Below are 14,718 nucleotides of genomic sequence, written 5' to 3'. Positions count from 1 at the left end.
TATTTAATATCAGAGCCAAAAACTACCAATCCTAACTGTATTTGTTCTGCCTCAGATTTAACTTTGAATAGGGTTTACTGATAATCATGAATCTAGAAATGTAACCAACTCACCAACAAGCAGTTTTTTTGAGCCACAGTGAAAACACGTGAAGCTTGTGACCTTCGAAATGGGTCAATTTCTGCCCATGGCATCTCATAACAAGATGTAAATAGATAGTCTTCTCCTTAGTCCATTTATGTCCTATTTTAAAGCACTCTGTAAAATAAATGAATCCAGCATTTTACTAAATAAATAGATTTTAAACACAAAATAATATTAACTATAGAAACAGAGAAGACCCAGATTTTTTGTTTATTATTTTAATGATGACCATCTTGCAACCTTGTGCAAACCAAACACTGAACAGGAAGAGCATTACTTTTTATGTTTATGTTTTTATGTTATTCATCTCCTAACGTCTGTTGCTGTACTGGCTATGATGCAATGCTGAAGTTGGTGACCATGTTTCCACACTTTACTCTGGACCTGCTGTCAAATGCACTATATGCCAAAAAAAAAAAAAAAAGAAAAGTAAAATGACCTTTGTTTTTAATTGCATATTCAGAAAAGATTCTAAGCTTTTATTTCTTTTTAGTTTTGAATGGACTTGGTCTAAGGTAGTGTAGATGATAAAACAGTGGTGAGATGGACCTCTCCTGCCGAATCTAGAGCTGCAAATGAGTAGATGACTTCAGAGATGTGGGGTCGTATCAACAGGGTAAAGACGAAATATTTAAAGGGATATTTGCATTTTAGTTTAAACTGAAACAGGAACGATATTGATTGGTCTGCTGGACTTTGGTTCTGTTCTAGTACAGTTGATTTTACACCTGTTCATTAACAATTAAACATGTTTTGTCAAAAGCTAAATAATGTGAAATGTTTAATTTTCTCTTTAGTGTGTTTTGAATTTCAGGGTCACCACATGCACGACTGTGAAGATTAGAAACCTATTAATTGCATGAATGTATGAAGAAGTTCTCTCCCTGATCCTGCTGCATGTTTCTTGTAGGTGGGATGATCCAGTGTTACACAATCCAGACAATCAAAAAATAAAGCAAAAGAGATAAATGACAAGGCCATCACAGCGAGGGCTTTAATCAAAAGCACAGGCTTCTGTTTATTGACCGTTGCACGCACATGAACAGGCGAGAGTATATTTACACAAATGTAAACAGTCAGTACCTGCAACAAAGAAGAAAAGAGGACACAGTGTCTCTCTTTCTCAGACACACACACATACAAGTATACACATCCATATACATTGCAGGCTTGAAGACACATTCACACACAGAGTTTGCAGTATAAAGATATGAGTGTCTGAAAACACAGAGCACAGCAGGCCTCTTTGGTCAGCTCCTTCAGACAAGATTTCCAAAGATCAAAGCTTATTACAAGTCACCATTCAGAGAGCAGACAGAAAACGTACTGGCAGAGCAGTAGGCAGAACACCAACACCTAGATCGCCTTTCACAGAGTTCACATTATTTCATGTGTTGGTTAAAGAACAGTGGCACACAGTTCTGTTGGATATATTTGACTTTTTTTCTTTTTCTTCCCTAAAGAGCTCACCATCAGCAGACAATGATTCATGCTCTGTGAACATCATGGCAGCAGCATTCAAACAGCGACTTGTTGCAAACATACATTAATACATAGTACCTGATAAAATGGAAACAGTGGTATGAAAGGGTTTGTCACTGCAATGTCAAAGTATTTCTTTTACAAAACAACACAATGAACTAAACTTGTACTGAATATTAATCCATCCTTCATTAAACTGACTGATTTGTTTTTCCACACAACCCATCAAACATAAATAAAAAAGCAGCTCAAAGATACAACAAACATAAAACAAGAGTGCAAATTGTTCAGCATTCTTTTACGTTATTTTTTTTTATAATTTCTCTTCTTCAAAAAATATTTAAACAAAAAAAGTGTGTTGAAATCATAAAGCATATTACAGATTGATGGGATGCCACAAGGAATGCCTCATAAAAAAAAAAAAAACTAACTAAAATATAAACAAAAAAATTCCTGCACAGCAGAAGATAACTGTGGAAGGAAAAGCAATATCTACAAGCATCCTCTTCCTTCCACGCCTGTATCATCCCCAACACACAAACACTCACACCAACACAGTGAGAACTGTTTCTTTTTCTCACTCTTTTCCTTAACCCCTTCATCTTCCTCTTTGCACCCATTGTTTTACTTTTGGCCAAAACACAAAACTGCTGTGTTCAGTTAACGCACCAAATGTTTCCTGGCTTCTGTTCAAATTCAACACAGGGTTGCCATGGTGACATCTTATCAATGCTTCCTGTTAAAGCCAAGCCAACAGCTGCTAAGCTCACCACGCCTCCCATTCCTCTTGTACATCCACTAAAATAGGTCATATGCATCACATCCAACATGAATACCCTTTAAATGGTATGCAGTGTCTGATGTTCAGCACCCTTTCACTCCTTAACTCCTTTTAAACAATCAAACCATACTTCCTCAACAGACCCGATGTGTACATGGTGTACGTCTCAGAAAAAATATCAAGCATTTAAACCATTGCTGTTCAGTCTGGCAGTTCTCATAATGATTATCTGGGAATATACCAGTGTGAATATCTGTTCTTATCAGGGATGGCTTCATTTGAATAATAAGATAGTCTTGTCCAATGCAAATGACTTCCCCACATGTATAAAATCTAGGGTTGCAACAGCCGGTAGATTAATTGCCTCGTCAGTAACTAAGAGGTCTATATGCAACAATTTTGTACTGATAAAACGAAAGTCAAATTTTTGAGCAAAGGTGCACAGAAGTCCTCAGTCCTGACAGTTTTCACCTGTTAATCAGATAAATTAGATGCTGAAATAAGTTTTATGGCCTTTGTTCACTAATGACATTACACACACACCACATGAGTTTTCAGTTTATCAAAAATTAGCTGACTGATAAAGCTTAATGGAAATAATCACTGGTTGCAATCTTCCTGAAACCAGATACAATCAGCTCCTTGATTTGCCAAAATCTTACAAAACAAACAAAAAAAAAAACACAAAAATCATTTGTGTATTTATTACATGCTAATTAATTTAGCATCAAATTCATATTTTTATAGTTTTTTTAAAGATTAATATAATGAGGAAAATAAAGTTCCTAGTTATGAATAAGATAATTGTAATAGAAAGTGTGTAAAAAGCGTAGTGGCTATGAAAAATGTAATCAAGCTTGAAGTACTTCAGCCTTGCTGCAAAAAGCATACAAAACACTTTAAGTTCTCGTGCGTTCAGTTTTCACAAAATATCAAAACGCAGGAGAGAAATGGCACAAAGCTTTCTCAGGTAAGTTTTACTGGATCTCATTTTCTCAATAACAGCCCTTCCTTCTGCTGGGAGCCACATCAGCTTCTAAAATAAGATGTAAAGCCTCTCTGTATGTCACAGTCTAAGGTCACTAGGAGAGATCCACAACATTCTTTGCCACACCACACTGCACCAGTGGCATCACATAGTTGCACACCATTTACAAGCAAACAGCAAACTGACAGCCCAAACACCTGCGTATATATTGCTACCTTACAAACAGAGGCATGTTTTGTTTTTCTTTATTCTATTCTTTCCTTTTTTTTTCCATTTTATTTTACAAAGAAAAACTGAAAGATTGCTAATCCTGAAGTTGCTCTGCTTCCCAGAGCTGATCCAGTCGCCATGCTTAAAACTATAACTCCCAGGCACTTGATTAAAATCAAATGTACAGCAAAGTTGTCCACTGGGTCAGCAAGCCTCTGATGCACAGAGAAAAGACAGCAACATTCAAAGTCAGACCCAAAACAAAACACAAGAGTCCTCTGCATGCATAACAAAGATATAGTACTCTTGAGATATACTGTACTGCGACAAATTAGCTAGTGGCTGATACTTGCATTGACACATCAACACATGCTGCTAGACCTCTGTGCAATGCTACATTATGGTGGGAAAACCCTGCAAAAAAATATGACTAAAATAAGGTCATGTTAGATGACAGAGCTGTAGAAATAAGTAAAGGAACATGAGGTAGAAACAGTGGTGTGTCTTTAGGGGGAGTGAGTATATGTAACAGAAATAAATATGTGTGGAAAAAGGCAAGATGAGTGAGGCAAAGTTGAACAAAAAAGGAGTGAAAGAAGGAGTCAGGTACTGGTCCTTTGCTCAGTGGCTTGGGTCAGTTTGAGTCGGACGGCCGTCTGGGTTTGCGATCAAACACTATTTTCACATTTGCATGTGGTGGTGTTGGTCTGTGAAGGGCGGCTCTGAGTCATCCATGGGCAACACCAGGCGTGTACCCCTCATCACCAGCTCGTGATCGCCATACGTCAACTCTCTGTCCAAGTCATCAGAGGTGGCGGTGCCGGCGAAGCCCGTGCCCATGCTGGTGTGGGCACCTGTGGCATCTGTGTTGACTGTGATGTCACCATAGGTCAGGTTGATATCACCGTCTGTGAGAATGAGGTCAGAGTCATCATCCTTCAGCTGGCACTCATTCTGCAGGAAGAGGAGAGATGTCATGCTTCCTTCTTTAACCAATAATCAAAATACCCATCTGTTAACATTTAGGGTGGGAACCAGAGTCTGACCTCTAAGGCCTGCGGGCTGGTGAGGAGGCGAGCGAGGGGGCCGCAACAGGGAGGAAGAGTGGCTGTGAGAGGAGGGCCACTGTGAGTCAGGATCGGTTTCAGGTAGCTGAAGAAAGGCTCAAGTCAAGGATGTACTTCTTATAAATAAGCACTATTGGACCGTTATTGAAAAAAAAAAACATTTGACATGGTGTGATCAATGCTTGATGAATGCTTGACAAGAATAAAAGATCAGTGTTAAACTCTAAATGTATTAAATTAATCTCCTCTATACTTCAGAGCCAACAGATAAGATAATTTGCCCTTAAATCTACAAGTGTGGCTCCCTCTGCTGCCTGATGGTATAAAATTAGGCCATCATCCCTTAAATGTCTTTGAACGCATGAGTGTTGTGGCCGTGTACAGACTAAAAACAGACATATTACACTGAAACAACGAACAAAATCATTTGTCAATTAAGGATACTTGTGGTCAAAGTTGTACCAAATCCTGAAAAGCCAGGCACTTTCTTGCTTGGTGCTTCTTCTCTCTGATCCATCGGCAATACTTATCTGAATCAAGACAGATGATGTTATGCATTTATCTTTTAAGAGACATTAGTCTTCATCAAACTGCTGAAGGATGTATGTCCAAGCAGAATACTTACAGAGTTATCTTGATCAGAATCTACTCCTACCCTGTTGAAGGAAAACAAAACACATGCACATCAGGTGCAGATAAAAACTGGTGGAGCAGCATGGTGCTGTGGAGCATGTTTCCCTCTAAGCAGCAATGTTTCATGGGAAGGTGGACAGGGGTTCCTTTAATTTGGTAAGATGAGGTGAGCATCACTCAGTTTGGCCAAAAAGAGATGACCATTAGAAAGAATTACTCTACCGGTTTTTCTATTAACTTCCTTCATATGTCAGTTCCTACGAGCGTCCAAGTTATTAACATGTAATAATTTATCAATTTAAAATGACATGTTTTCCAGACTCTAATTTAAAGGCCGCGTGTAATAACAAAGCAACGACTGCAGCTCTAAAATATGGAGCTCATACAAATAATTAACATTAAATCCTGATGAGCTCTAGAGTTTAGCTAGCACTTTATTACCACTGTGATGCACAAGCGACAAGGAAGAGAAACATCACCCTTGCCCAAAGTTTCAAGTTTCCTTTATAAAACAGTTTATAAAAGCAGCTGGAAAAAAGTCAAAAAGCAAATATGAACAACCAAAACTCATCTGCCACTGTGTGGTAATAAACCTTATATAGTTTACTCATCACAGACTCTTGGTAACTTCTTCTACAACAACTGTCAGCATAGGACTGATTGGTGTGGCCGCTTGTTTTTTGGCCACAAAATCGATCAATCGAAAATCCAAAATAGCTTATCAGAGAAAAACAAAAACAACACCTTACATACTTTTGTTTCCTTCTTAATCATCCCACCAAGAAAACAATTAAAATTTGGTTCTTTTAACTGTGTAGGAACCCTGAGCTGTTTGCTTGGCACTTTGTGTACAGCAAAGCACTCATGACTAATGAAATGTCAGCATTTTGGCTGATCACCTCTGCCACGGAACTGCAGCGTACGGACGATTTCAAAAACTGGGATTCAGACATTCAGTTTCTCATATTTTAATTTAGAGTGATACTTGTCACAACTGACAAATAGAAAGGTTGATCTGAGACTGGCAACGCGTCACTCGCTGTTTGGTTAAGTAGATGAAGAGTAGCAGGAATTTGAGGTAGAGACTGATTTGAGAGGCATACCGTATACGCTGGCAGGACAACATCTGAGTGGTTCCACCACCACAAATCCAAACAGTGAAGAAGACCACAAGAAGAGTGGTGGAAAACATCATCTGACGGGCATATGTGGCTGTGTCCCTGATGGACAGGGCGAAAGTCATCGCCCCTCTAAGGCCTAAAAAGCACAGCACAAGCAATGTTGTACACATAGAAGCAAAAAAAAAGGGTCTAGACAATACAAACAGGTCATCTCTGTTGTTTGTTGTGTTGTTTATCTTTAATCTTCTTACTGTTTGTAAAAAAATAAAATGGAAAATGCTCCAAGGCATCAATGCAGAACACATCTGTGTGCTATAAAGAGCCTGATATACATCCTCATCTGTGCACCACTGACCTGCAAACATCATCATGTGCTGGAAGTTGGATCTGATCTTATTGCGCCGTCCAAAATTTAGAAGACAGGAGAGAGGGTAGATGTTAGCAGCTCTTCCCACGAACACAGCCAGCTGCACGGGAGTGAAGTTAAAGAAAACATCCGGACAAAAAGCAGAACCAGTTATGACCCCGTACACTGTACCAAGCTTATTTACTGCCACTTAAAATCAATCACCATTCATCTCTTGGGGGTCGGTTGAAATAGTGCAATTTTTCTTTCTTAAGAAAAATATGTAAAATAGTCTTAAAACTTCATGTTTCTACCAACATATGAAAGGAAATGTTGACTGTTGTAAACAAGCTGATGGTTTATAACATTTGTGAACACCAGGTGCAAAAGATACAAAAGCTCCAATGATGAACATGGGATTGAAGACGTGGTTCTGGAAGGTGAAAAGGGTCAAACCCATGTAGGAGAAAATGAAGTTCTCTGCCAGGAAATTTAACAGTTCGAACAACTGCAAAAAAAAAAAAAAAAAAGGAAAAAGAAAGAGAAGTAAATTCAGCTTCTTCACACAACAGCAACTACACTGGATGGGCAGAAAAAAGAAGAAAGATGTTGATACTATTAAGAGTAAAATTTTCATTTAATCAGTAATATTATTGTGTCTTTTCCACTTTTAAATCGAAGCCACAACCCAATACTCTAAGCATTGATTAAAATAAAAAAAAAAAAAAAAAAGTAAATAATGAACAGAGGGGTGGTTGCAGTCCAGGTCTGACCTGTTTGGTCCTGTCCTGAGACTCAGGAGACAGGTTGTTGAAGGTGTAGTGGGCCTGAGTGATTCCACAGAAGAGCACTGACACCACACCTGCAGCACACAATGGGAAGACAATCAATTAACCGTGATTACTAACACTGCAATGCACTGGCAATAAAAGCTGCATTTCTGCCAACAGCACCCACGACTTCCCTGCTCTGAGACTTTGTTCAAAGAGCTAAAAGATCATTTCAGTCCAGGTCTGTCAAAACACAAAAGGCTCAATAAGCAATTAAGTCAGATAAAGTGTTTCACTCCTCTCGGACACTTGCAGAAGGAGTGTCAGGTAGGACTGAAACCATCAGAGCAGCCAAACCAGGAAGTTTCTTTCAGCTCTATCAACACAAGAGCAGTTCATCTTTTTAACATTTCTACAGGTTGTCGGTGTGGAACATGATGTTATTATTCAGGCTCACACCCCTCTTGTCACAACTGAAGGTCACTCTCATAATTCACTCTGGAAGTCACCCTACCACCAAAACCATCTGTCCAGTTGATTGAAGAGTGCAAGTCTGGTGGAGGTTGAATGATGGATTCACAAACAGTAACAACTATATCTGCCATAAAACTCGATATTAACAGATGTTAGAAGCCATTGTAAAATTTTCCATTAGGAAAAAAAAAAAAAAAAAAAAAAGTAAAAGCTGGGAAGCCTGTCTGTGAATGGGTGTTTGTTACCTGTGAAGCCGCAAGCTTCAGCCAGCAGAAATGTGCTCCATGACATGAGGAAGAAGAGAGCCGTCTCCAACAGCTGGAAATCCCTCAGTTTGGTGAACTTAGTCACGTACAGACAATAGTCAAGGACTTTATCATGTTTATAGACATTTCATTTGTTCCTGGAGTCTTACTTTGTCTGACTGTTAAATTACTTTAAGTTCATTATCTGCATATCTTTATATAATCTTTTCCTTAAAAAAATTTATAAAAAAAAAAATCAATACTGTGCCAATCAGATTAACAGATTAAGGTGTCTGAATTGTTTCAGAGAAACCCATTTATCAAAAACTAACTATATAATTTCATACATAACACTCATAAATAATTCAGTTTCTAATGGTGACTCTGCACTGTAGAGAAGAGGATAGATGACTCAAACTGATTAATTTAGTGTCTTAAGCAGAAAAGATATGAGGGCGGTGACGATTCCGGTGGCCACTCCCAGAGCGAAGGAGCCGCTGAAAACTCCAAGGAATATCCCAAAAGACTTCAGCAAAGCCATGGCCTCAAACGTGTGGCTGTTGTTTCCTTGTGGCTGGTATGCCACGATAGACCTGATATAAAACATGGGATTTATTTAATAGCAACTATAAATGTGGAAAACTAAGAGACTGTAAACAATGACACACATGAAAAAAATACAACTTTGGTTGATGAGATTATTCACACACTACATGCAAAAGTCAAAACCTGTATTCAGAGAATGTTTATTTACATAATATAAATGTTAACTAGCAAACCTGAACTTGTTCCTTTTTGTGTAAAAATGGTATTACTGATTTTGTGACAACTTCTCTGATTAGCTTAATCTGAAAAGCATAAAAACAATGTAAGTGATGAACTTAATTCTGGATCAATAAGACCAAAACAAGAGTTGTGTTTATATTAGGCTTATACTGTAAAATTGTGACCACTGATGATGGTGTTTGAGAGTTAATCTGCTGTTCTTTATCTTGTTTGTAAGTGTTTGTAAAGTTAAATAAATGGTGCTTGTTGAATTTCACCGATGAACATTAAGCTTCATCAAGTAGTTTTTCAGGGTGGCTCAGAAGTACCTACGGTAGGTACTCTGTTGTCCACTGAAAACAACTTTAAAAAAGCTCCTGCGGAGATATTACCAGCAGATGGACCACATAAAAAAAAGAATGAGACAATCTCTACACACATGAAAAAAAACAAACAAAAACCCTCTTCTAATTAAAAAGGAGAGGAACATTTGTGTGCACAAAAACTATGCATGTTGTGCTAAATAAATTCAATGTGGAAGTTGAAAATAACTCAACAAATTCAATGGATGTTCTACTTTTTACACATTAAACATCCACTTTGTGTCTCCTGGTATCCACACTCAACTATCCCCATGGTCATCCTCAAAAGAATAGGAGAGTACTTCTTTTTATCAAACTTGGCTCAAATGGACTTTGAAAATAGTTTTGTTTCTGGGACATGAAGCCTGGGAATAGAGCATTATTCATAAATTAGCTTATCTGAAAGAAATTCTAAAACTATTTTTAGAAATGTTTCACTAAGACATTTCTATGATAAAATGTGACAAAAATAGCCAACCACTGTTTCCTGAGAGGAGATACTGAAGCTGTCTGAACCAAGTTTAACTCTGAAAGTAGAATTGTTCACCCTCTGCATTTGCAGCCCCACTTGTCCACAAACACACACACTGGCTGAACAAATCACAAGGTAGTATGTATTTAAGGATACCTTGCATTCTGCCTCCTCCTTGGCTCATAACATCTTCAAATATCATTGAAATGTGTAGAAATGGTTAAATCACAACTTGAAAAACCAGTTAGGCAGAACGTGAAGAAGTAAACTGAGAAATAATGGAATGTTCTGCATCCCTGGCTGGAAAAGCTGGAGGCAAAGGCACAGTAAAGGCTATGCTCTACTTGTTGCACCAGTTCAATGTGCTGATCAGAGTCTCTCTGCAGAGCCTGGACCCTCCGTGCTGCCTGCTAATACAACTTACAATTCTGTAGAAATTTAAACACTCCCCATGGGTGCAGGCTTATGGACAGAGCCTGATCACATGCAGACAAATACTTACGACGACAGAACCACGGCCACAGCATCATTAAGCACGCTCTCTCCGAACAGTAACGCATAAAGGTCCACGTCTACTTGCAGCTCGTTGAAGATAGCCAGGACTGTCACTGTGCAAAATGAGAAAATAATAACCACAACGATTACACACAACACAGAGAGAGATGTACAAATATTATACACCCTAACCCAACACTGTGAGCTGTATGCAAATGTTGAAACGGCATTACTTTGGGTTGCTAAGAGAAAAAGATCTATTAACTGACTGCGAACCGAAGACATATGCTGCACTTAAAAAGATGAAATTGCAGGAAATTTTCATTTAAAATGTTTGAAGTGTATTTATCTATTTCCACAATCTCAAAGCTTTCATCCTCATTTCCACCCTTTTTCTCCTTTTAAAAAGCTTTTAATCACCTCTGTTTAAAAATGGTGACATGATCTACAAATGGAAAATAGGTTTTACAGATGTGTATAAGAATTTGTGAGTAGCTATGACACTGCATCCACAGGCCATTTAGCTCATATTCCCTTCAGAGTTTTAGTCACATACAAAGGATCAACTTAGACAAAGCTTACTTAAAGCAAATATTTACACTCATAGGCTGCTGCACTGAGTACAGAGCTGGCAGATGGTTGTGCAATAACAAAACAAAAGAAATGCTAAAAGAAATATTTATTAAACTACACAAATATCCAGTGAAAGCAGATATTAAACTGAGCATTCACTCCTGATCCATTAAAATCAGGTGATTAATGCACACAAATATTAAACTGTAATTGAATGTGTAGGAAGTCTTACAAAAGCTAAACTGATCACATCTATGAGGCTTAAGTAAAAATTTAAACAATCTTCTTTTAGCTTTTTCTGTTTTTATTTAATGCCTTTTCTTTCTTTTTAAAAGTTTGCTTTTAAATGCACTTTTTAATGCTTACTGCACCCCGCTGTAATGTTTTATTGTTTTATGTAAAGCACTGCCTTGTACATTAAATGTGCTATACAAATAAACTTGCCTTGCCTTACACATTTGTAGCTCATGTGACACACATTTGTTACCATCTGTTTTAAGTCCTCAATCTCAGTTTGGAGGTCTTGCACCCTGACAGAATAGTTGGGATGAACGCCATTTTCAGTTTTGAGATTCGCTGTCAGCATGTTTTCTGTTACACTGAATTTGCTTAACAAGCTTTAAGCACTTCAAGAGATTAGTTTTCTCTAATTATTAATTAGCATCATCAGTGTGAGTATTTGCATGAGTACCTGGATCTGTGGCAGATACAATGGCTCCAAAGAACAGACAGTCAGTGAAGAAGAATTCTCCATTCAGCTGAGCTACCTGCTTCATCAGCGTCACACAGCCATACATCAGCAACCTGTTGGAGGACCAGAAAGTGCTTCTGTTCATCATCAGTGCACAACACAACACACACTTTATTTTAAGCTGCGGACAATTTTCACACCACAACACCAGACTATATAAAGACAGGAGAATGCTTCTCTTTTTTGTTGCAAATGGATTTCCTTACCCAATAACAAAACAGGAAATAACTGTCCCCACAAAGGCATAAGCTAAGATGGATCCCATGTTACGGAAAAAATGTCTCTGAAAGATAAAACAAAGACCACATCAACAGTCATCCGCATACAAATGCTTTAGTTATTTAAGTCTCTTAATATTAGTGAATTTCACATTCAAACAAGGACATTATTTCATCTGGACTTAAGAGAACCCACTTAATTAAGAATGTGGATTTGTTTTTCTTCAACATAGAGAAAGTGCCTTAATACTGTACCCTTTTTAAGCTGTAGCCAGCATGAAAGATGATGGGTGGCAGCAGAATATTAAAGAAGACCTCTGGGTCAAAGGTAACCTGAGTCACACACAAACAAAGATAACCAACATAATATTTGGGGATTAAACAGTGAAAGGCTAAATGTTTTTTCATTCATTTTTCTATGTTGCTGCATTCCTGGATGATTTAAATAAATTTTTCAAATAAAAAATGGCATGTCTGGGGCATCACAAAGAAACTTCCAGCACAATTGAAATAAAGTTTTATGATGACATTGTTACGTCCATTGCAAGATAGAAAAATAGGGGCAGCTTTCTCATAGAGGCAGAGTAAAATGCATCAATTAGAGCTAAAAACATTTAAAATGTGAATTTATAGCAGTGCCATGATGTTATCAGAATGTGATAAGGCTTGGTTTACTCCACCTTTGATTGCTGATGATCAAACTTCAACCAACAATAAACAAATTCTAAGATTCAAAAAGTGCAGCTGATGAAGCAGATTTGTCTTTTATTGGCTGTGCTGTGGTTGCAATTTCCAGAGAACTTCACAATCCAATCATTAAATGTAACTACCACATCTTTCAGTGACTGCAAATGAAATTTAAAACAACAAGTTGACAAATAATGGCCCATACCTTTCGCAGCATCTCATTATCTTGCACATCGTTCACCTCGTTTGCACTGATCTCCCCTTTCAAAGTGTACTCGTAGAATTTCCCACTGATATTGACCAGCAGGGTGGCAGGGCTGGCATTAACATAGCAGCTCAGTGGGGCTTTGCTGACATCCCGAGGTACATGGACACCGTAGCGCAAGATCACCCCAACAATCAAGCCTGAAATATAGAAGAAGTAAATAAAAAAAATAACAGCACCAAACATTTACTCTATGAGGACTATAAAACTTCAGTCAGACAAATAAAATCAAAGACTGCAATCTGAGGGGCGAAAAAGTTTTGGTTAAATCTCATTATGTGAGCTACCATAACAAGAATAATAATAATTAAAAAAAAAACATCAACTGTTAGACCAAGTGAAAGCCAAATGATGATCTTCAATCAATGAGGTTGTGCAGGAGGCGGAGAGCAAAAGTGGCACACTGATCACCAGTAGATGAAGTTAAATGCCCTGACCAAACAATCAGATGTTTCTGCAGGGTTTCCCAAAACACAATCATGCCAGTGGAACTCAGAAAATGAGCCAGGAAAGATACAGATGGATTTGCCAATAAAAAGATTGAAATTGTTTTTAATTTAAGACTTTATTTAATCCAACACAGGTCCGTTATGAGACGGATCTTCTGCAGTTTTGAAAGGTGACCATGTTTACAGCTGGTCTGCAACTAATTGAAATACTGAACAACCTTTTATTTTTGCATTTGATCCAATATTATAGACAAAATCAGTTCTATAAAAATTAAAATCAATAGTTAACATTTCTTTTTAATGTCTAAGAAAACTACATTAAAAGTTCTCCAGATACCCTGTCAGTCAAACGGAGAAAACGATCATATTATTGTCTGGGTAAATGGGAAATACTCCATCAACTTTCCTTATTTTGTCAGTTGAAAATAAAGTCTATTGTCAATGAGATTCATTGTCTCTTACTAGTCTTTACAATGGTTTGGGGAAGTGAAATTCTAGCCTGACATTATTTTGCCACAGCTGTTCTCTTCCTGGGACATAATTAACCGCTTAATGTTATTTTCATGATCACATAAGGAAGAGGCCTTCATTGCCACAGTCCGCTACCTAAAAATGTTTTAAAGTGAGTTGGAGACATAAATGCTGACGTTGACTAACAGCGATCACAAATCTAATCAACAGCACAGAAGGAGAGAAATGGCTTTGGTGGTGACGTTTCTCAGTCACGCTGGTGCATCTCACCATAAATCATCGCCAGTCCGGTCTCGTGCAGAAATCTAAATCGCCGGTGTTTGAAGAGCCAAATGGTTAAGATTGTGAGGGTTAGGAGGAGGATGAATATCAGCAGGTCTGCGCTGTCCTGTCGGTGGCTCTCCTCAGCCTTTTTTTCTGTAACGATGTTCTCCATGGCACTGTCCTCCTCCTCAAGTGGTGATGATGCTCGACTAACACTGATGAAAACACACAGGCTGACTAGCACGACAAACCACAGCGTCCTCGCAGCCCTCCAGGCATTGTTGACAGTCACTTTTAAAACCATATTGGCTTTTCGACGGACAAAGGCAACAATGTCACGATAGATAAAAGTAAAATTTGGGCAAATATTCACGGGCTGAGGGGAGTAGACAGCAAAAAGACGGCAGCAACAGAGAAACCAATTCCGACCCGGAAATGAAAAGTTTTTTTTTCTTTCCAGAAAGCGTAACGCATTTTTTATATATATATAAAAGCACCATAGTTTTAATACACTATAATTGGTAGCTATAAGTATGAAATACTGTTGTAATTTTACTAGCTATATAAGTAAAAAATGGAAATTTTATACTTTCTTAGAGAACATTTGCATAATTTAACTCTTGGGCTCTTATTGTGACACTTCCTGTTTTAATTATAAACAGGAAGTGAAACCAACCGTTCCTTA

General features: G+C 37.9%; 1 protein-coding gene across 1 annotated transcript; it reads right to left on the bottom strand.

Annotated features, from left to right (window-relative positions):
- Nucleotides 1-1,137: 1,137 nt before the first annotated feature.
- On the bottom strand, nucleotides 1,138-14,450 carry slc9a6a (solute carrier family 9 member A6a). Its single transcript, XM_041989975.1, has 16 exons — nucleotides 14,040-14,450; nucleotides 12,790-12,989; nucleotides 12,153-12,230; nucleotides 11,886-11,962; nucleotides 11,620-11,732; nucleotides 10,363-10,468; nucleotides 8,713-8,854; nucleotides 8,262-8,367; nucleotides 7,546-7,634; nucleotides 7,167-7,280; nucleotides 6,782-6,893; nucleotides 6,409-6,562; nucleotides 5,298-5,328; nucleotides 5,117-5,202; nucleotides 4,652-4,757; nucleotides 1,138-4,559 (listed from the first exon to the last, which is right to left on the bottom strand). Exons 1-16 carry the CDS (start codon nucleotides 14,335-14,337, stop codon nucleotides 4,287-4,289), a joined length of 2,085 nt encoding a protein of 694 aa, XP_041845909.1. The 5' UTR covers nucleotides 14,338-14,450; the 3' UTR covers nucleotides 1,138-4,286.
- Between the last annotated feature and the right edge of the window lie 268 nt (nucleotides 14,451-14,718).

This window comes from Melanotaenia boesemani, chromosome 7, assembly GCF_017639745.1.
Source record: "Melanotaenia boesemani isolate fMelBoe1 chromosome 7, fMelBoe1.pri, whole genome shotgun sequence".
NCBI lineage: Eukaryota > Metazoa > Chordata > Actinopteri > Atheriniformes > Melanotaeniidae > Melanotaenia > Melanotaenia boesemani.
The sequence above is the reverse complement of the archived record's forward strand: the minus strand, read 5'-3'. Positions and strand labels throughout refer to the sequence as shown.